Source organism: Xiphophorus hellerii, chromosome 3 (genome assembly GCF_003331165.1).
Source record: "Xiphophorus hellerii strain 12219 chromosome 3, Xiphophorus_hellerii-4.1, whole genome shotgun sequence".
NCBI lineage: Eukaryota > Metazoa > Chordata > Actinopteri > Cyprinodontiformes > Poeciliidae > Xiphophorus > Xiphophorus hellerii.
This window is the reverse complement of record NC_045674.1, coordinates 28,917,573-28,940,423: the sequence shown is the minus strand read 5'-3', so window position 1 is coordinate 28,940,423 and position 22,851 is coordinate 28,917,573. Positions and strand designations below refer to the sequence as shown.

Genomic DNA, 22,851 nt, shown 5'->3' with positions numbered 1-22,851 from the left:
AACTTCTCCCTTTTACATCACATTCCCTCACCCTCACCCTCCTCCCAACCCCAAGGAGATTCTTCTGCGCCACTGCGCTGCCACCATTAATCCATCACCACAAACCTCCCGCAATCTTCCTGAACAAACAAGCGTGCTGGCTTCTGCATTTGGACAGGGAATCGCATGCTGAGGCCACCCCTGATCCAGCGCGCCCTCCCCGGGTCGCCATCCAGAAGACCCAGACGCAAGCTCCATGAGCTGGACAGAATAAGGCAGCCTGAGCATGATAACTGCTGACATAAGGGCCTTCATTTCCATTTCAACACCTTCCAAAATTGGAAGTTCAGCTGCGGAACATGTGAAATGATAAGCTACTAATGAGTTTACTTTGATTCCCCTGTAGACATTTTTCTCACTTGAAGCCAAAGAAGGCCTTCAGGAAACAAGCACAAGCTCTACCGTGAAAAAAAGTTAAACACTGCTTAAATAAATCTCCTGCATTCCACGACAAAAATAGCAGGAAGAAAGAGCAGGAAACAAATTTAGATGTGGAGGTATGAGGTTCGCTCACAGTGAAATCTAATAAAGAGAACGATACCAGCTGGCTGCTGTATTACTCCTGCATCTCTATCAGTGGTGAGGTGTTTCACCAACCTGGGCCAGTTCTTACGCAACACATGAAGGAATCCTTGCCAATTGTCTCCGAGTGCTCCATGCCGTCATACAGTATCGGTAAGGATTATTGAGAACACTGTAAATATTTGCAGGAAAGCTGTAGGAAAACAAAAGTAAGGGCTGGAGAGGTATTTAATGGATCGTCCCATACTTTAGAGGCAGGGCAATAACTTCTGGCAGTGACCCAAATGTGTCTGTGTCTACTAGTTTAGTAGACAATGTCTGGGATATTCACTAACCTTCAGGAGACCAACAAGCCTTATAGGGACCCAAGTCCGGTCCTAATACGGTGGACCCACTTGTTTAGGGTCAGGTGTTAGGTTTAAAGGTAAGGTGTGAACTAGGTCTTGGTTAATCGCAAGGTTAAAAACATACCAATAATTGCTAGGGTAAGGGAAAATGTCTGGGTTAGACATAAATGCAGTACCTAAAATAAATGGAAGTCAATACAAAGTCCTAAAATGAGTAGAAAAACAAACTTATGTGTGTTTTGAGCACATCTCCCATATTGACCAAGGTCTCTGTCAGTAGAGTTTAGATTGATGGCCCAAACCCAACCCAAAATTATTTTCTTGATTGGCTCAGGCTCCTGTGGTGAGTTTAATAAGCCTATAATACAAAGGCTCACCTTCAGTCAAGATATGGGCCCAGAAAGTAATAACTAGAGTTGCACCGATCCGATATGAATATCTGAATTGACCCCAAAACTGAAAAAAACCCAACTTCTATACTAGGTATTTGTATTCAGTACGTTCATGTCTGTGTTTTTCAAAAAAGAAATGTTTTGAGTCTATTCAGCACCGGTTTTCTGTATCAGATCGGTACCTGGGATACTAAACTTCAGATATCTGTATCGTATCGGAAATGAAAAAAAGTGAATCTGTGCATACTTAGTAATAATCAGTGTTACAGAGAAGAGTGCAGAAGTTATGAAGAAATATTAACTCTGCTAAGTTTAGTATATTTAACAAGGAAAGGATGTGAATAACCATATGATTTATTACAGTGGCTACCTATTCTGTTTTCGCATTGACTTTAAGATTCTTTCACTTGTAAAATTTTGAATGGTTTGGCAACTGAATAATTTAACAGTTCTCCTTAACTTTTACAGTCCAAGAAGAGCACCCACATCTTCTAGCCAGATGCTCTTAGTGCAGCCAGCCGATAGCCAAATTAAAGCGCAGAGGAGATCGAGCTTTTGCCATTACAGCCCCATGACTCTGGAACAGGAGGCCCCTTGATGTTGGTTCTGCAGAGACTGTACCGTCTTTAAAATCTCTCCTAAAAACGAATTTCTTTAAACTGGCCTTCAATTCGAGTCCAGTTTGAGTGCCATCAGACCTGTTTGTATCCTAGTTTTTGTTCTTATTGATTTCAATGTTCTTTTTAACATTGTTGCTTGTACCCTTTGTGAAGCACTTTGGTCAAAATTGTTATTAAAGTATTGTTTAAATAAGTTTAACTTTGACATTGATGTAACATCTTTTAGTTTGTTGGTATACCATTGAAACATGCATAAAAAAGTTTTTTGTTTTTGTTAAATTAGGAAAATATAGTATCTTTTGACTCCAGTGCATAACTTTATTGGTGATATCTGTTCAGGACAACATGTGTCCAGCAGGAGGCTAACAGTCAAACAAACTCGTAATCTTTGGACTTGGATTTCTGCAGCTTACATAACCCTCGCAGCTGGATATTTGTCACAGCGGAATGTTTTCAGACGCATGCGAAGGCCTGACTGTGCCACACTGTGTGGCGCAGTCAGGCCACGCCGTCATACGAACACACACGCAGCACGCTGTTGCCCTTGGGTTTAATGTTAATCACAACCGACAGAGAGAAAAGCAGCTGCCGCACACACCGTTTTTTTTTGTTTTGCTTTTTTTTAAAGGTGTGAGACGCTCTGCATCTCTGTCGCAAACACACACCGACAAATATTCAAGTGTAAAACGGCAACATGTGACCTGGTCCTGATGCATTTACAGAAAAATATTTACATTTTCTATAGAATACAGAGTTTTCTGTTCATTTTCTGTTCAATAAAACAAGCAGAGCCTCTTAAATTCACTGTAATCACATCGCCAGGGTGTTTTACACCAGTAAGAAGAACAAAGTGCTAGTAGAACACAATTTTAACTCCAGAAAGCCCTCAATTTTATTTTGCTTTATTTTATTTTTTACAATATATAGGATACCTGCTGAATATTATCCCTAATATCTAGGAATCACAGAGGTCAGCTGAAAGTGACACTTTTGGATGCAACTAACTCACAAAACCTGCAAAAGTAGCCATGATTTTTCAGGAGACTCACAAAGATGTAAAATTCTATTTAAAATAAAAATTTCTGACATGTCTCGAACCATAGTCAGTCCATTTGAGCTGTGAGAGAGCGAGAGAGAGTAAGTCTTTCAGAAAATAACAGGAAGGCTGGAGGGAGTACAGAAAAGTTAGTGTTTCATACTTTGGAGGTTTCAATGCCTGTTTTGGAATATAATGGATTTGGAAATGTGGGCAAGAAGTCTAGATGTATAGATATGCATTTGACACACAGCTTAATACTTTTAAATTAGCTTTTAATTTGAAGAGAGGAAGGGGGAGGATGTGAGCAGTGTGTACACAAAGGTAATTGACAGCGCTAAGACCTTCCCTCCTGGCTCTGATTGGTTATTTCTGACAGAGCGTTGGGAGACTAAAGAGCTCAATTTTTTTCAGATTATCTGTCTCATACTATACTGTCATGACATGGTGATAGTTTTAATATGTATAAAAAAACCCCAAAAAACAGTTTTATAAAAATTGCATACTGTTGCTTTAAGCATTCAAGTTTTCACATTTTTTAGTTTTGTGACTTTGAAATAAATAAAGTTTAGAAAAATGCTTGTATGTCCAAAAACAAGATCATATGAAGTCCTAGTCAAACCAGTTGTTTTTCTCATTAGAAACACATGGTGCAGTCCAGTTATTCCACTGGAGTGAAGTGGGTCTGCTGTGCGGACGTAAAACCAAGTGATGTTAAAAGATCATCTATTGTGTTTGCTAAGATGATCCCAGGCACCATTGAGTATTTAGGATACTGAAACTTCACGTCGTTTGTGGCTCATAAACCACATGATATTAATATTGTTAAGGCACATTCAGGAAGGGGATGCTTGAGAGGGCTTCTCACATGCCTTGTTTACACTGAAAAGGGTGAGGTGAATTTATACGTTTGTCCTCTAACAGGAGACAAACATCAGGCGCTCTCATGGCCAAAACTCTACACCAAATCAGCCTGTCATCAACCGTCCAATCTGGACATTTTCATGCTCCACTTCCTATGTTCCATCCATGTTTACTTGATACCTATGGAACAAAATAAGCACAGCGATGATCTCTCATTCATTCTCTCATAAACTTTCAGTCAGTCAGTCTAACTGGGCCACTGGATTTCTGCCTGCTCCTCGGCTCAAAATCCACTTCCTGCCCTGATTTAAGGGACAGTAGTGCAGATTAGAAACATGTCCTGAAGTGGTCTTTTTGCTCGCTCTGCCAAGGCCCATGTCAAACTGCGCCTGTGTGTCGCTGCAGATATAGAACTACTTAGCACACCACTAGGGCACAAGGTTCCTTCAAAGACATTAAGACCCAGATCCTATAAGGTGGTGCTTAAAGGGATCAAAGGGAAATGGTCGGTCTGCCTTCAGGAATGGAAATGTCATCAAAAACCTTGAGCGTTGGCTTCCCTGGGGGTGAACTTTATCAAGGCTCTAGACTACTTCAAACAGCGAGTTACTCCAACTTTAAATGGAGAAACCAAGGCAACAGTGGCCAATCAGTGGCTTCGGAAAAGGTATAGCTTATCAAATTTATGGTTGAATCTACCCCTGAAAAGGAATAAATGTTGAAGGTCCCTCACCAACTGCACAAAACTACTAACATTTTGAGGGTAAGCAATCAAATGTCAACCCAAGGTAATGAACAAAGACATGGGCTTGTTAATTATTGTCGTAAGTCATGTCATCAGCTAGCTATGAAAAAGGGCAACTGGAAAAGGTCAGTAAAGCTCCACCATCTGCCACAGTGAAGTAGTTAGCGTCACAAATAATATGATGTAAACTAACGCTATCTGTTTAAATATTAGCTTCACGGATGCCAAAATTAGAAAATTAGACCATTTTCTAATGGTCTAGTTTTGGCAGACACAAGGTTTCTGTGCGTCAGCCAAGGTGTGCTTCCTAGCTGTAAAAATTTTGAAAAAGAAGGGCTGAACTGTTCCCTTTTTGGTCTTTCCCTGAAAGGGAAAACTTTCCCTTTATAATAGGAAAAACATTATAATTCATTTTTGCCCTTAGCTAGAAAGAACCTTCAAAAAGATTGTACATCAATATCAAAAATGGCATCGAGTAGCCTTCTTGGTTTTATTATAGAGCTTGAAATCTTAGTATTGTGACAACTCTAATCTGACAACTCTAATCTGTACATCTCTTGGTTGTTATTGTTGTAGTAGCACTTCACGATGAGGCGTAGCCTACAAAGGGTGAATCAGCTTCACTCTGTCCATCCATGTCTTCAACTTCTAGAAGCAAAACTACGAACTGAAAGAGTTATTGGGTTATTCAGAGGAGTTAAAATGGAATGTAAACGTGGAAAAATGTAAACAACCATCTTGATTATATTTAAATTCAATTAAATGTGTAAATTCTGACATGCAGCCCCACCCTTTGCTTCTGGATCACCTAAAACGTGTTTCTGTGACTCATTCAGACACAGTGAAGCTGATTTGTTGCAATTTTGTGTGGACCATTAGGCTTTATTTTCCCCACAATCAGCCAAAACGCTGCACCATCTGTGCATGCTAGGATTGCTGGAAGCAAGTTAGCAACATGTCTACACCAGCAGCGCTCGACAGACTTCAGCTGACCTCGGAATCCACCAGAAGAACTGGTTCTGTTTAGATTTTCCAGTCACTCGTTCATTAGCCTTTCTTTTATGTACTGCTAAAGAAATTTCAATGTGCTTTTTCAATACTAATGCCATTAAAAAGACTGTAAAATGAACCAATAACCTGCAATCGTGGACTTGTACCTTAAGACTGTTCTATACCTTACGGGTCTTGAATAACAAAATGTACTTTTTTAATATAATAAAAAGCTGAGGCTACTATAATGAAACACTAAACAGACTTAACTAAAGAAGAATGATGACCCTAGATTCCTCCTTCACGATTACAGTAAAAGTCTTAATCTGGACATTGCAGCAAATTGAATAATTCTCATTCCCATTAACCATAATTATTTCACAGCATTCATCTGTTTCATAATTAATAAGCCACAGCGGCTTCTTTAAAAACGCCTTTCCTCCATCATTGCTCCACGCGGACGCTTTCCGACCGTGTAGCCAAACAGCTCTGATTTTATGATCAACGGCAGAGAGAAACGATTCGGGGAAACGGATGATGTGTCGGCGACAAGCTAGTGTGCAATATGACACAAAGCGGCGTAATGATGGTTCCGCCGTCTGGAGCAAAATCAGCTCTGGTGCCATGGCTACCGCCGAAAAATGACCGGTACCTTCGATGAGTGCTTTTAAACTAATCATTTCCTTTAAAGAAAAAAAAGAAGTCTCTTTAAGTTGTTGTCCAAGGAGGAAATGTCAATACTGTTGGGTAAGAGTTTATAGAACAAAAATAAACCTTTTCTTCCCCTCCTCAGCTTTGCACAACCTTCAGCAAAATCGATTGGGAGTGGTTCCTAACCAGTCAGAATCAGAAAAGAGTTTAAGTGTAAACCAAAGACCAAACAATTCCAGGGAAAAGCAAGCAGCTCTAAAGGAATTTTCATGAAAGCTTTAAAAGCCTAAGCTTTAGGATAAGCCCTAACCACAAAAAAAGACTCCTTTGATTTCCTTGATAGATCATTTAAATGCAACAGAAAGCCTTCCCCACCATGCCTGCTCACCAGAAGTCTACATTTGAAAAGCAAAATGCACAATTACTTCCCCCCCCTCACAACACCTTCTGTACGCCCCTTCTACAAAACAAACTGCTTAAAATTCAGCTGGTTTCACATCCCATTACAGAGGTGAGAAGCTTCTGGAGCAAACAGCAATAAAAGGTGCTGCTACGTACCTGGGAGGCTCCATTGACTCTGGTGCAGAGGAGATAACAGCATCAATGCCTCAAACTGCTTTGCTAAAGCATGGCTCCGTCACATGATCTTGTCCTCATTAGCAGAGTAGGACACTTGGTAGTTTATTTCATTGCCATTACACAAGTAACTCTGAATACACGGCGCACGCAGCATGATGTAGAGGATATTGGTTCAAAATGTGGAGATTTAGGATAAATAAACCAATAACAATATCAATTGAGATAGACACATAATCAATATTAATTGATAATACATCTGATAGAATATCCAATATATTCACTGAAGTCCAACTCCGAACCGGACAGCATTTCTGGGAGATGTAGACAGAGGAAAGACTTTAGCGGCTCAACCTCTCATAGCGAAGTAAGCTAGGCTGGTGGCATCAAATAACTCACTCACTCTTTGGTTACCTAGCAACAACTTGTTGAGTAACTTGCACAGCAGCAGTTTCAGGTTTGCCTCATAACTGCTCAAAAATTGAAAGCAACGTTGTGGAGTGAAAACTGTGGACAAAACAAGGTCAGATTCTAACATACTCCTGTGTTGGAATGCATCAGTCGTACTTTAGACCAAAAAATGAAACTTAAATAAATTCATTTGTTGGAAATATGACAAAATGTAAAAAAAAAATAAATAAAATAAATAAAAGTTCAGTAGAGTGTGAATACTTTTGCGAAGCGGTGCCCGTTTGCCCCGGTTCTGGCTGTGCGCGGTCTCCCAGGTGGCCTGGCTCCAGCAGCGTGTCATCTGGCTCTTTTCCAGGTGGTAAAAGCATAAGGGCTCCTGGTGGCGGCGGAGATGTTCCACGCTCCGGCTCGGCCATCTGGTGATGAGTCACGCCGTCTCTGTTCCTGTTTGCTCTGACTAGGCATGAGATTGCAGGCCGTCAGGCGTGCGCATTTGTGTCCTTTTCCCAAGCATTAGGATCCACATTTTATGTGATTGCGACTCAGTGGAGGGAAAAAAAAGATCAATATTGAGCTGACACTATCTGGATTCCATTAGTGATAAAGCAATGAGAAAAGCCTCTACAACTCATTTAATTTAACCCCCCTTCTCACTCACCCAAATCCTCCCCTGCTGACCGGGAGCAGGAGGCATGTGGGAACCAAAAACAGGGTGGACAAAAAAATCTGAATGGATAAAGGAGATAAATGCAAAAGATGACAACTTCCCATTTAGCAGAAATGCATCCCAGTGCCGCAAAAGGAACTCAAAACAGAATATAGATGTGCTGCCGGCGATGCAGAGTGATCCACCTCATACTGATGGCAGCATGCATGCTTCCTCCTAGATAAATGCGACAATTGTAGAGCTCAATTCTAGTGTGACAGCTCCTTAACTCCAGGCCACATCTGACCCAAATCCTTTTTCCTGTATTTTTTTTAAACCACTGACACTTCCAGTTCCTCACCCTCTTCCCCAAATCCAATGTATCTTTCCACAGAGGAATGCTGGGGATGCTGGTTTGTACAAGAACATCTCTGCTGCCCCCTATCTGCCACCAAACTGCTTTACTTCACTGTACAGACAAATGACACGGCAGCTCTCGTCTCTGCAGAGGACTCTTTGTTCTAAAAGCTAATCGCTGCATAATTCTGAATTGAGACCCAGTTAATTGACCTACCATTAAATCCTTAAGCTCCTTACAGTTGTAACAACTTCCCTCTTTGAGTTTCACGTCTTTCACAACATTTCCAGAAATGTATCTGTAATAATAAAATTAGGTATGGGTAGAGACTAGAGCTGCAGAAATCTGTTTTATATTTATTCAAGAATTTACATGGTTCAGATCATTTTACAAAATTGAGTGCACATGTTTTATCAAATCTGATTATAAGTCATTCTTAGTCGAACATTTTATTTTTATCAAATAATAGTCATTCTAAAAATAAAACAAAAAGGTAGTTTTAGGTAAATAGATTCAGTCCATTATTAGGGAATGAATGTGTGTTTGAGTTAAAGCAGGGAGACAGCCATGATGCTCAGGATACTCTCTCAGAGGTTTACAGCGTTTCTACTATTCTGCAGGATGTTCCAAGACTGTAAAGCTCAAAACGTAGCAAGGAGGAGAATCCAGGTTCCATCTCACTGAGAAATGAGAAATTCTGCTCTCCTCGTAAAATATTTTGGGTAATGAAACTCCGCCTAGCCCATCTGTTTCCTGGCCTGCTTCGACTTGGGCAGCGCATGATTACGCTTCAGAGCAGAGGGTGAAAAATGGCTGTGCTTTGTAATGCCTGTCCTCGCAAAGAAGCACTGCACTATCCTGAATCTGCCCGACCGCATTAGAATACATTGGAAAAACCAGTTGGGAAGTGAGGAAACCGACCAGAACATTGATGAAAAAGTGAAATATCAGAAAACAAACAAAAAAAAAATAACACTCTGTCAGAGGATTTACCAAATCAGGAAAGAAAAGTTCTTAAGGACAAATTTGGGTTCCAGACGATAACCATTATTAAATTAAATGTGGTCGGTCAAAGTGATGTCCCTCAGATTAACGGCAGTGCTTCCAAACACTGTTGAAAGGTAAAGAGCGAAAGAAGCGAAGAAAGAACGAAAAAAGAAACACAAAGAGAAAGAAAAACAAAACAGAAAATAAGAAAAAAGAAAGAATGAAAGAAACTAAGAAAAATGACAGAAATAAAGAAGAGAAACAAACACAGAAGCAAAGAAAAAAGAACAAAGAAAATACAAAACAAAGAAAAGGATAGAAAGAATAAAAGACAGAAAGAAAGAGACAAAGAAGGAAAGAACAGAAACAAATAAAAGAGAGAAAGAAAGGTCTGCCCAAACAAAATTCCATACTTTCACAGACTGTCAGAACCCTGGCAATCAGCAAAGTGAGAAATGTCTTCTTGTCTCACCACGTTTGTCTTTGTGATGCATCAAATAAATCCTTTAGCGGGGGACCGGCACTGATTGGGCATTTAATAAAAAGATATATATATATATATATACTGTATATATATTTATGTAAAAACAAGAGGCCAAAGTCTGCAGCACAGGAGGCTGCGGGGCGTGGGCAGCATTACATAAATACTTTTATCCTGTATCAAAACTCATCATGAGGCCAGACAATCCTCTCAGATTTATTTTTAGAAACAGCTTACATCATGGTGTACATCATAGTGTTGATGTACAAGTACAGAAACATACAGCAGCCGGACAAATCTCCACATTTTAAACACATAGCCTCTTATTACGGAGCACATCTGGTCTTTACCAAATCAGGAAAACCTAAGTACTTCTTCATCTGGGAGGCGACTAAAAGATCAAAGTCCTAAAATAAGCGTAGAACTCAAACCATGACTCGGTTGAAACAGTTTACTCGTGATGTTCTAAAACCCCGATGCATCCTCCACTACTTCCCAAGTGTGAACAGAGTGTCAGCAAACACAGTCGTGCAAACACACTTACTATGAAATATTGCACCTTTGGACCAAGAGCCATAAAAGCGTAAGATACACAAACACACACACGGTAAGCGCTGTGTGCCCCGCGGCTGCTTGGCAGCCTGAAATGAAGACGTTCAGTGAAAAAACAGCTCTCTTTGTCATATACAGCACACATAGGGGACAGAAGGGAATGTGTCCCTGGGCCAACTGGGTTTAACAAAAAATAAAACAAACTGATTTGACATTTAAAATCAGACAGCCAGTAATGTGAAGACATAAAAATCTTCAGGGTGTATTTTTTCCCCCCTTTCTAGATGCTCAACTGAGTCTATAAAGCTGTTTTTTTCCCACATATTTCTGCTGAACTCTTTTCACCCGCATCAAAATCTGTCAAAACATAACCTGAAGTGACTTTGGAAATCAACTTCTATAAATGATGCAAGTGTTGTGTTTGGCAATTCAATTATTAGAAGAATTATGAAGCTTAGTGAATGCAATTAGGTTGTCCTCATTAGCCACTTACTGTACATCTGACTAAATCTCAATTTCTGCAATTTTCGAACCAGTATCTCGCGTTTCCACAGAAAACATTTTCACAAAATGAACTGTGTTTCCACCTCAGAATCGCTGATTTTTCTGTGCAAATCGTGATGTAACCCATAGGTCGGTCAAGACCTGGAGAAAAAGGACGGTCAAACTGAACAAAGTAACAAAAAAATAATAATAAGCCTGCCAGCGAAGAATATTGAATTGGTCTGTTGAAGAAACCCAGCAGCTGATTTTACTTTTGGGCTGACTGGAGTGCTGGAAAGCAGAGACACACCATGTGCATTAGTGCCTGGTCAGCACACCACCGTACAAAGCTTTCATCTTATCTACTTTACGGCATTAGCTTCTCTGCTATGTGTAGTAAAAATGACTTAAAGGAAGATATGTAAAGATGGAAGCAATGCACCCTCAGCCAGCTCTGCCATATTCATACTATGCTTTCCTCTGTGTAACTCCCACTCTTGGCAATGCATGCTTGGTTCCCCAGACTGATGGAAACGGGTGTCAGCTCTCAAACCACCAAAGTTCAAAGGCAGCCAAACAGACATAGTTCAAGAACGATAGTTCTCTCGGTGGAAACACGAGGCTGGTGGATCCTGTTCATACCTGCCATGAGAACTGGACTGCAGAGGATTGGAAGAAACTGAGCTGGTCTGAAGGCAGGGTACATGTACATCTGTTACCTGGGGAACACATGGCATCAGAATCCGAACCACTATTGGTAGACAAACCATCAGTAGAAATGTGGTGCTTTAGGCAACGTGCTGAGATTCACTGGGTCCTGCCATCCATTTGGACCTTACTTTGCCATATACCACCTTCCTAAGCAATGGCATATGTGTGGCAGAGTGAATGAAGAGTTTCTTAAAATGCAAAACCACAGATAGGCATGACTGGAAAGTTTCTAAACGAGTCCAGACCATTTAGGCAATCCTTTCAGTGAAACAGTATTCCCTGATGAGTGTAGGATAATGCGTCCTGTCACAAAGCAAATATAGTTCAAGAATGGTCTGAGGTGTTTGCTTCAACTCCAATTCCCCACACTTCCAGCCATTAAAGTATCTGGGGGATGCAAAGACAAACAAGTCTGATACATGATGAACCCACATCCTTAATTTGGAGAACTTAAATAATCTGACATTAATGTATTTGTCCCAATCCAACAGCAAATGGTGAAGGGGTCAGTGGAGACCCTTCACCAGGAGCAAGACCTGGGCAGGTCTTGTTCCTGTTGTAGTTCTGCTGACGTTGATCAAAGTAATACAGGCAGAAAAATGGAAACTATGCTTCAACAGAACTCCCCTCTCAGAGAATATTCCCTTTCGCTCACACCTTCATGCAGAGCCGAGAGGAACTCTTGGTGTGATTTTCTCATGTTCACACATTTGTTGCAGGGAACTACTAACAGGTACAGAGGAACAGAGAAAAACAGACATTAGAAGCAGAACTCACTGAATGATCACAAACCAGGGTTTGTTTTCATGAACTTCTGAGCAACGATTTCCCCCCCCCATAAAACTAATTCTAAGAACAGTTGAATGTTAGGAATAATCCAATTTCTTCACTCCTTAGAGGAAGTACAAAGAAAGACGATTTGCAAGGCCTCGACTCTTTTACAAGAGCCAATGTAATTGTACAAGCAGTAACTTTGTATTACAGGTTTAGCCTTTTCTACATGTTTCTAGGGAAGCCTGAAAAAATTAACATTTCAAAAGTCCCATCACCATTTATTTCCTGCTGAAATAAGCTTTTGGAAAACATTTTGAACCAAATCTTTGGTTAAGGCAGGGTTCTTGGAACAGATTATCTGTTGGATGAGAAGCAACCCAACACATGGATTGTGCATGAAGATTATTCACTATTAATGAGTCATGACACACCACAGAAGTCAACTTTATTTTATCCATAAGTCAAATGATATCCAAGATGTCCCGGCTTATATGAAGGCTGGTGTTCATCTTCAGAACTCAATAGGAGAGAAGTGGGGGTAGAACAAGGATTTATGGAAAACTGTACCCATCGTCTAATTTCCTACATATCTTCAATTGGCTCTGGATGTTTTTCTTGCAAAAGAAGTGTGTCACATGACAATGATTAAAAAGCCAGTTTTCTACCAATGTTGAGCAAGCTCTGCACCGGCAACAAACCCTCATGAGAACACGGTCCTGGTGCTTTCTAAGCATTTCCCAATAAGCCCAAAGACTTTCCTACCTCAGTTTACGCAGCTTGATTAACCAAAAGAAGAAAAAGAAAAAAAAGATCTTCCAGGTGTCCTTTTTAGGGGTTATTAAAGTAACCAATAACTATTTCAATGCAAATGTTGATAGCTGAAAATTTTTTAATTGGAGGTGGGACTCCACCGATTTGATTGTTTGAAAATTGGTCTATACATGTGAAACTGATCTTATCTACCTCTGGAAAGGTCTGAAATGAGCCATTGCCCCTTTTGCTTCCTCATGAGAGAGGGCTGACTGACTGACAGGTCACATCTCGTCACGTGCGGGTTAACAACAGTCACCCAACTGTTGCCAACTTAAAGACTTTGTCAATATATTTAGTGACTTTCCAGAAAAAAAAAAAAAAAAAAATCAGATTTGGTTGGTCAGGCTTTTTATAGATTGGCAATCTGCAGTCAGCCAGAAATCTGCAATTGGTGCACCTTGTATTGAAGTCTTTCCTACCATTTACAATATTTTGTGTTGGTAGTAGAACTGTCGACATAAAAACCGAAGTTGCAAGTTTGCAAAGACATTTGTGTCGTTTGGTCATGATTGTGCTTCACTTCAAGTCGAGTGACTTTTTGATACCAGATGTATTCTCCTCCCCTAACGCCTGACTCATCAAACAGAGGTAGAGTTCACTGGTGTTACATAACTGCTACAAAAGCAATACAGACAAGACATCCTTCACCGATATGACTTTTTACATTACTTCTTCTCCACAACAAAAACTGGGATGGATTTCATTTATTCCAAAGTATTTTATTCCAACTCCAAAAATCCCCCCCAAAAAACCACACACTCGACTGGGCAGTGCAACTACTGGCCGGCAAACACATTACATTCAACCCCTGAGCTCGTCATCCTGAATTATGCATGCAGCTGAGTGGATGCGCCGTATTCTGCTACACTAAATGACCTTTCACAATAATTGTGGCCCAGCGTCCTTGGGCTTTCAGCCTGAGAAGGGATGGAGGGGGGTATTACGCAACTGTATGGATGACGGCACTGGAGTATATGTTGGTTTCAGCTGCCATGTCAAGCGTAACGAGGGACGACGGTCCGGAGTGTGGCTTTAGTTGCATCTTTCATGGAGGCGGCTATAGGAGGCTGGTTCACCTCAGGTTTGAACAAACTCAAGGATTTGGAAATGGATGGGAATTTTTACTGCAACCAGAAAAAACTGAAATGTTCCTCTCATACAAATGCCTGCATCTTTCTTTATATATATAATCTTTGTTCTATTTACCTCGTAGTTTAGAAACATTTCCTGCCAGAGTTGTCCAAAGTCTTCTTAAAAACTATATTAGGTATAAAATAGTGTTTCTGTTTCCAAGGAGAAATCAATGTGCTCTTCCTATTGATGTGGAAAATTTGATACCTCTTTGGAAACAGCAGCATCTGTCATGTCTCCTTATGCTCAGGCAGTGGAACGAGTTGCTTGAGAAATCAGTGACTACTTGATCATCAGTAATTTCTGTCCTGTCTTACTTGTCTCTTTATGCTGTGCCCTGAGAGACTTAACAATAGTCACCCCACTGTTCCCAAATTTGTCGCTAAAATTTTGCCAAAAATCGTCACTGGCCAAAATCGGAAACAGCAGGTCAGTCTTTTTAGGGACAGACGATCGGCCACAAAACTTCAATCGGTGAATCGGTGTATTCCTTCCTTGTAAATCAGCTCTAATCATTTCTTCAATTTCCAAGCACATTGTATCTCTGGTACTGTCTCTTTGCTGGCTGCACCCCATTCAAGTAGTCAGTAACAAAAAAGTCAGACATCTGTTTTTACAGTGCAGTTTAGTCTCTTAGTTGTTGCACTAGCGACAGAAGAACGCTGGCCCCACCTGTCTCCTGAGATGGGTCAAATTGTGAACATGACTATAATTATGACAAATTTTGCAGTCTGTTCATTTTATTTTATTTTTTCCATGAGAGTAGTGTGCGAATGACAAATACGCTTTTCCTGAATTAACCACATGCCTCCGTTTCTCACTCACCGAACTCCTGCTGGTACGTTTGGAGTTTGAAGAATAGCTGATCCGTCATCATAAAGCCTCATCCCAGGAAGCCTGACAGGTTTGGGTAATAAACATTAGTTTTGCATGACACTTTACTCAGGGTGAACCCAAGACGGATGGCGAGAAAATTGGACTTGCAATAAAACTTGTTTTATGGTAAAGCGGGGGAATCTGAGCGGGATGGCAGGAACTTGGCAAAGAGCCTGTGATAACATAGGCAATAGGAACCAAAAGCTAATTTCTCTCTGGTAAAATGATTAGCTTCTTATCGCAAAACTGAGAAATATGTAAAAGAGAAATCACCCAACAAATTCAAGAACTTCTGATCATTTCTATCTCCAACTACAAACTACACATTCCATTTTAAATATCTACACTCAACACTGCATTATTAGGTAACCTTTGTAAGTGCTGGGTTTGATTAATAGTAATTAAAAAAGTTCTACTTTCACTGGTAGATTAGTTCACATATAACAAGATATTTTTCCCATGTTATAAGTGAAATAATCTGCAAGTGGAACTAGAACTTTTTTAAAATCAATATTAACAAATTATTTACTTAATACAAAAGCTTATAATGTGCTGAAAAGTTACTTATAAGTTAGCTTTGTCTTATTTCAAATGTGCTAACATATAATAGTGTTTCTGAAATAAGTGTATCTTATTTCAAGTGTATTGCCCCCCCAAAAAAATCACTTTTTAGGGAGACGTGAAGCAAATGGAAAGCTTACCATCACAGTCTTTGTTGGAAATCACCTCCCAAATCACATTTGTGTTAAATAATTGAACTTATTAATAAAAAGTGAAGAAAAAAATTCTCTAAAATGTCTTAGGTTCAGTCTCAACTCTGCTTGCATGCGATCAACCTCCAAGACATGTCCTGGTATAACAAGACCATGGAAGTGCCGAGGCCTAATTGGCTAAAAATAAGCACTGCAGCTCACAGGTAGACTCTCCATGGCAAATTATTTCTTCTTGACACACCAGGCAGGTCCAGCTGTGCCAGCAGTTGTCACATGTCACCTTCTGCACTAATACGGGGGCAACAAAAGACAACCGCTTGATGGGCGGCGATTACAGGCAGCTGAAAAATATTTACGGTTTTCTGAGTACATCGCCCTCTTTCTTTCTTTCTTTCTTTCACTCATCCTCTGGAACCTGAGCAATTTGACATATTTTGTTTTCTCAAGTCACCCCGAACTGTTTGTATTCTTGTTCTGTAGCTTGACACAAGTTTATTAGCCAGTAAGCTCCTGAATTACACCCTGTATTAAAGATTCATCAGTAAGGTATCACTCTGAGAACAGCAGCCATGGCAGTTCGACTGAATAAAGTATCGACATAACTAAAATGCTGCTTTAATGGGAGCAGTCATAACAGCCTTGTTGGTTTTCAGCGCGCTGCCTTTAGTGTCTGCTTCCTACGCTGGGCTCCGCACGGTCAGGAAATGCATCATCTATCAGGGACAGTTAAAGCCGCCGTCTGCATGTGTGTAACGTCTGAACGCGTGGCTGGGTCAGGAGGCTGGGAAGTGTATGGAGTCACTTTTTCAGTTGTGCAAATGTAACTGGAGACGGCTACATTTAGGAGTTGTGCTTGGTGGCTCCATGGACATAGATCTAAAGCTGCGTTTGAGTAAATTTGCAACAAGGTTATTATTGTTAGCTAAAACTAATGAAATACCAAACACTGATGTTGAGAAAAATCTTTGGTAACACTTTATTTGACGGGGTGTGAATAAGACTGTCTTGACACCGTCATAAACATGACATAACACCTGTCATGAACTGGTTAATGTCAAGTTGTCATAAAGACATTTTGAATAATGTCAACTTTGTATTAAAAGTGTCATGATTTACCGAATGACACTTTATGACAACAGTCATAAATATCATGAAGACTTACTCATGTTCATGACAGGTGTTATGTCATGTTTATGACGGTGTCATGTCAGTCTTACTCACAACCCGTCAAATAAAGTGTTACCAACCTTTTTTGTTAGCGGAAATAAATAAAAACAGTAATTAATGGGGAAAAACGATAACCGAAACTATATTGTGCATTTATGAAACTGACAAAAACATACAAAATGTATACATAAAATGTCCTCTGTTTTTGTGTTTATGAATTCATTAGTCTTTTGAACTGATGTGAAGCAGATTTTTTTCGCCACAAACAAGCAATTACGTCAACTTTTGGCAAATTACAACACTCCATTCTTCTCCTGGCACTGCTCACAAACTCCAGTGTGAGTTGGTTGTTCAACAATAATTAAATATATTTTTTGAAAATGGTATGAAAAGAGAAAGAGAAAAATAATAATACACAAAAGTAATAAGGGTAATATTAATAAGTAAATGAAATAAAACATCACAACAGAAAATTTACAGTATCAGACCTCAATTAAATACCAATGAATAAAACTAAGGTTTCAAAAAGCGATTTAAAATGACCCAGACAGTGGGAAGTAAAACTAAAACAAAATGCTTTGCAGGTCATTTGAAGGAGGGGATAGTTTGGAAACAAACAGAGAAATGAATTAATGAAAGTTCATTCTCAGTCATGCATCATGTACGACCTTCATCAGTTTGACTTATTGTGACTAAAAAACAAAACTGCAATCCCCCCTGCCCCCCCCCCCGAAAAAAACAAAGTGCTTCAAATAATTAGGCCATAAAAAATAAACCTGTCTCAAGGTTGTGTCGTTTTTTTTGTCATCTCGCTTCATCACATTGGGGACAAATTCTTCTGAAGGATGGGGAAAAAGGTACCGAAATTATAAAACCTTGAAGTTGCCTTTTTATCCTGAGAGACAGATTTAGTAAGAAAAAAAAACAAAACAATAAAAGAGGTGTCATTTTGATGAGTCACTTTCCGTACCTTGAGACCTGGCTACTGTTTTGTGCTTTTGGTTCAAATGTGCAGACGGTCTGGTCTATCCACTCATTTTTCTGGCATCATTAACATTTAGGGCAGCCTTTGTCTGGATGGATAGCATCTGCAACAGCATATCAACTCATCCTCTCCTCTACCCCCCCCAAACTGAACAAACAAAGCTCATTACAGATGGCTGTATGCGAGTATTCAAAGCAAAAGCAGCGGTGTCAGGGTGCATGTAATTAAACATTCATGTCCACGCAGCACTCCATCTCACCGGTTGCCACGCTGACAAATGTTAACATCAGCGGCCGCTTCGTGTTTGTGCCCTTGAGACCAATCAGGGTTTGTTCAGAGACAAAATGACAGGGACTGTTTTGAGTTCCGACCGAAGACCGACGCGTCTCCTAAAAATTTGAAATCATACGTTTCTGATTTCCGCACGGCGTAGAATCCACCGACGGATCGGGAATAAGCGATCTGCATGGCGGGTCAGAAGGCATTAGGAGCGAAATGGCTTCCAGAAAAAAAACAAGCAACAAGGGTCATCAAATATGGATGTTGTAATTTCACAAACCAATGGTGCCGTAATGCTCAGGTTTCATTCATAATGACCTTATCCATCAGGAGAAACTTAAAGCCTCCTAGTAAATAAGGTTGACTCCAGTGGAAAGAAACCTGACAAATTAATACAGTGTGGCCTTTTTGGCTGTAATCTTTTACAGACTAGAGTACAATCTCAGCATTTCTCCCAGAAAACCCAATAAGCCTGTTGGCAGGAACGGGTTTATTGTGTTTTTTGTGTTAAAATTATTTAAAACTTACAAAAATTCTGAGGCGCATGTGAAGACGGCATAATTTGGAAATGATGGCGTGTGAGGCCAATGGACTGGTGCGCACGGCCTGAACGAGTCAACTAAAAACCTAGCTTAATCTATCTTTACAGTCACTGCTACTGGTGTAAACTTATTTGAAATAAACAACACTTAGTCTGGGACGGCAAGTAAAGTCTGGTGACCCGCCAGGCTTAATATCCACAGAAAGAAACCCTGAATCTTAATGTGCTGTACTCACTGACTGATTTAAAGACATTCTACTCTTTAAAGTTTATTTCTATCTGCTTGCTCTTTAGAATATCCACTTTTCAGCTAAAGATTGACAACATCTGATAAAGGTGTTTTAACTCCTTCAGACTAGCGGGGGCAGCAATTAGTTAACACCTGGCTAATTGAGCTTAATCATACAAACTACTTCCCAGAACGGTTGTAAACGGCATCATGGAGGAGCATTATTGTGACAACATGCTGAAGGGGGAGTGCCGGAAAGGATAGTAGATTCTTAAAGAGACAGAGGCCAATTTTGAGGAGTCAGATACAGCTATGATGCGGACTCACATTTGCAATGCTTTGTTTTCATAACTAAAGCTGACATACTAGCATCATTGTGATATAAAATGCAACTATGTGCCGGAAATTGCATAGCCCCATTTTAAGCTGAAGCAACTTAAGCTTTAGGTCTTTAGATGGGTGTCACGTGATTCACACCAAAAATCATTAAAAAGAAAATGTAAGCGAACAATCAACACAGACCCAGATCTGATTAAAGAACAAATAATTTAAAAAAAGACTAAAATAGCTGAAAAATGAAAACTGTAATCTTGGCATTAGTGATTACAGAGCAGAAGTTTGGCATTTAGTACCATTTATGGTTGCAATTTTATGACTTTTGTACAGTGATTGTTTATAGGGTATATGGGGACTTTCAATGTGTACTTTATATTAAACTGTTTTATTAACTCACCTGCTCAGGACTAGAGATGGAAACTAACTTAGACTATATCTGGTACAAAGCATCTTTTATTGATGTTTTCTGCGCATTGTCGTTTTGTAAGATAAACTAAGACTAAACTTCAGCTAATTTTAGATGCTGCTCCTCTTTATTGAGCCAGGTCCACCATATTGGCCCGTATTGCTTTCAACTATTCCCATCTCACTAAGGAAAGGAGAAATCTGCTGCCCTAAAAATTTGGTTGACTGGCCACCAGGATGTAAATTGAAAAGCCATGTATTCTTCCACATTATTGATGCACTACTTTGTGTTGATCCGCCACCTAAAATCACAATAAACACGTGGAAGGTTTTGGTTGTGATGTAACAAAGCAGGGTAAAAGAATAAGACCGAACAATACTTCTGTTTAATACACAACTGCACAGACTAAATCAGGTCATTTCAGAGGTCCTTTCCTGTGACAACAATTACGATGCACATGAATCATGATGAAAAGCAAGTGTGCCTTCAAAGTCAAACACTTTTTAGGGTTAGAACTGCTTGCATTGCATTGATGGCGTTTAATGCCACACCCTGAACCTGATCCATCTTAAATGCTAATTACATGTTCGCATATGTGGCCTACCAAAGCTCAGATTGCAGCTGTAGCTGTTACAGTTTCTATAAGTGGGAAATCCTGGGTCTTTTCCCTGAAATCAGCATTTTCTTTATTAAACGATGCAGCTAATACACTATAGCAGATGAAAAATGAAAAAAAAAAGAAAAGAAAAAAAAAGAAGAGTGGTTTTCGCTGACTTTGCATCTGGTTTACTCTAGCGTGATGTGCTAAAGCTGCTCCCGACAGGGGCCTCTCTCGCCTCCCCGCTTTAATTTACCTGCAAGCAGATGAAGAACAACCTTCCCGGCAGTTAATCAGGGGCCCTCGGACTGTAAACACATCACCGGTTGCAATCAGTCTGCAGACGGCTCGCAGCTAGTGGGTCACAAGTGTGATTTACATTTGATCAGATGAAGACATCAAACGGCTCCCAGTCTCTGGGAGGTGGATGTGTTCAGCATACCGCAACACGGTAAACACAGCCAGCATTCGCCGGACGCAGTGTAAGGTCACGGCTGAGGTTCGTACAGCAAGAGTCTCACTATGAAAGATTTATTTTTCATGGATTTGAATTTAAAAAAAATTATGATGAAAAAATACACACACACCCACGCACACACACAGGAGACCGGTTTGTATAACTCATAAGACGGAGTTACTAAAAAGCTGAGAATTAATTTACATCCAGCTCTTGGTTTAAAGGTGAAAATGCTTCCATTCAACAACAAACCATCTTGCTCATTTGAAGATCTTTTTTTCCAGTCAGACGGAAACTATAACAAATCCAAATGAGCACAATATAAACACAGTAAGTTGAATAATTAAGTCAATTTACTATTGCTTTTCTGATATCCATTTCTGTCAAATAATTTATTTAGCTGAAGACCGGATGCATCCATTATTTAGAACAACATTAATAATTGACAGTTGTAATTTATTTATGAGAGACTCTTTGATTGTTAACCTTTAAACTATGTGAACAGGACATAATTTGCTTTCCTGCAATAAATGTGTATGCATTATTGTTTTTTTTGTTTTTTTACAAAGTATTCAGTTTTTATTTAGTTCCTAATGGATTATCCTCCCAATCTCTCAGCGCTCCTGAACCGAACGGCTCGGCTCATGTGAATTCCCCCCCAGCATTCCTTTGGTTATTGAACCCGACCTTGCCTCCTTTACGACAATATAGCATTTTTATATAAGTAATGCTGAGCGCATTGTGCTTGGCGCCCCACCGCGTTATCTAACTTTCTTCTTCTTTTCTGATGAGTCACGGGCCCAACCCTAGGCAACGGCGCTGGGGAGGAATGGGGAGGGAGATGCGAATCAAATCCAGCAGCAGCCAGGAGGAGACGGAGGGAAAAAGGGCAGTTTATTTTAAGATGCCTCGGTACCACTGGGGGTAGATTTGTCAGAAATCATTTAGAGATGCTCCAGTGGAACTTACAAATGGGAAATATCTGCATGAATATATATAGTGGATGCATATGTAGGAGTTAGTATGTGTGTGTGTGGGGGGGGGGGGGGGGGGGGGGGGGGGGGGGTGTGCACAAGTTTTGGGGGCAAAAATGATTTCGTAACCATGCAGTGTTTCTAAAGTGCATATAAAAAAAAAAATTTTAAAAAACACCTGGGGGATTAAAACAACTCCCAGAGCAGTTGGTAACAACTGACTCATATTTTTATTTCACTGGTCTCCAGATAGCTAATTGGAACATGTAGAAATAAAAAAATTATTTTATAAAATGTATTGATGATCTAAAAGATGAATCTAAAACACATTGTGGGTTGATCTCAAAGGTGAAAACTTTCATCAAGTGACAGACGGCTGACAAAATAATGTAGCTATTTGAAAATGGCAAAGCTACATAGTTTAAACTAACGTTGCATTACATTTGTAGTGGGAACTCGATAATTCCAAATAATTTCCAGTAAAAATTTTAAAAAATGTTCAAAGAATCTTTGAACATTCTCCAAAGATGGACCTTCTAATCAGAAAGCGGGGCTCCAGACGAGCCCCCGTTACAACTTGTAAGGATGATTTCACATTTCAATATGGCCGCTCCTCAAATCAATATGTTTATTTTACATGACAGACTTGTAAGAGCGCGTCTAAAATCAATTTTCTGTGTAGCGCTTGTGACTCTAAATTGAACAAACTAAGTGTTGTTTTCCTATGACAGGTAAAGCTTAAAATTATGTCCACAAGAGATACTGCGGACAATTCTATTGCCATCGCCATGTTTAAACTCAACAGACATTGTTCTACAATTTTAAGTGGAAAGTTGTTATGATGGGATGACGTCAAACCCAGCTCAACATAAGGTCAGTTAAATCTTTTCTCCATCTTACGTGAATTAAAGATAGCCAGATGTTAGCCAAAGCTTCATGTTTAATAAACAGCAGCTCTTTTCCTACTTCTAATGTAACTTTAGCTGACCAAAGACATTTCAAAACTATTCTCAGAAACAACAAAAGTTTAGCATCACAACGGAGTGGTCAAAATGAAATTAAACTATATTACAACGGTTACATTGATGATCCCATATCAGAAGCTTGAGGCATAATCTCAACTTGAGAAAAAGTCTCTGAACCTCTTTCACAAACTAGTTC

The 22,851-nt window shown here is 39.8% G+C and overlaps 1 protein-coding gene across 3 annotated transcripts in view; it reads right to left on the bottom strand.

The window, feature by feature from the left end:
- The window catches only part of oxr1a (oxidation resistance 1a), a 178,054-nt gene that overhangs the window by 125,179 nt on the left and 30,024 nt on the right, over positions 1-22,851 (bottom strand). For 2 of the 3 annotated variants that reach the window (XM_032557793.1, XM_032557794.1), the window contains exon 1: positions 7,455-7,624. The exons of the other annotated variant lie outside the window; for it this stretch is intronic. In XM_032557793.1, coding sequence (XP_032413684.1) covers positions 7,455-7,609 — 155 coding nt within the window. In that variant the 5' untranslated portion in view covers positions 7,610-7,624. Of the gene's footprint in view, positions 1-7,454; positions 7,625-22,851 lie in introns of those variants that run through there. 3 annotated transcript variants of the gene reach the window in all.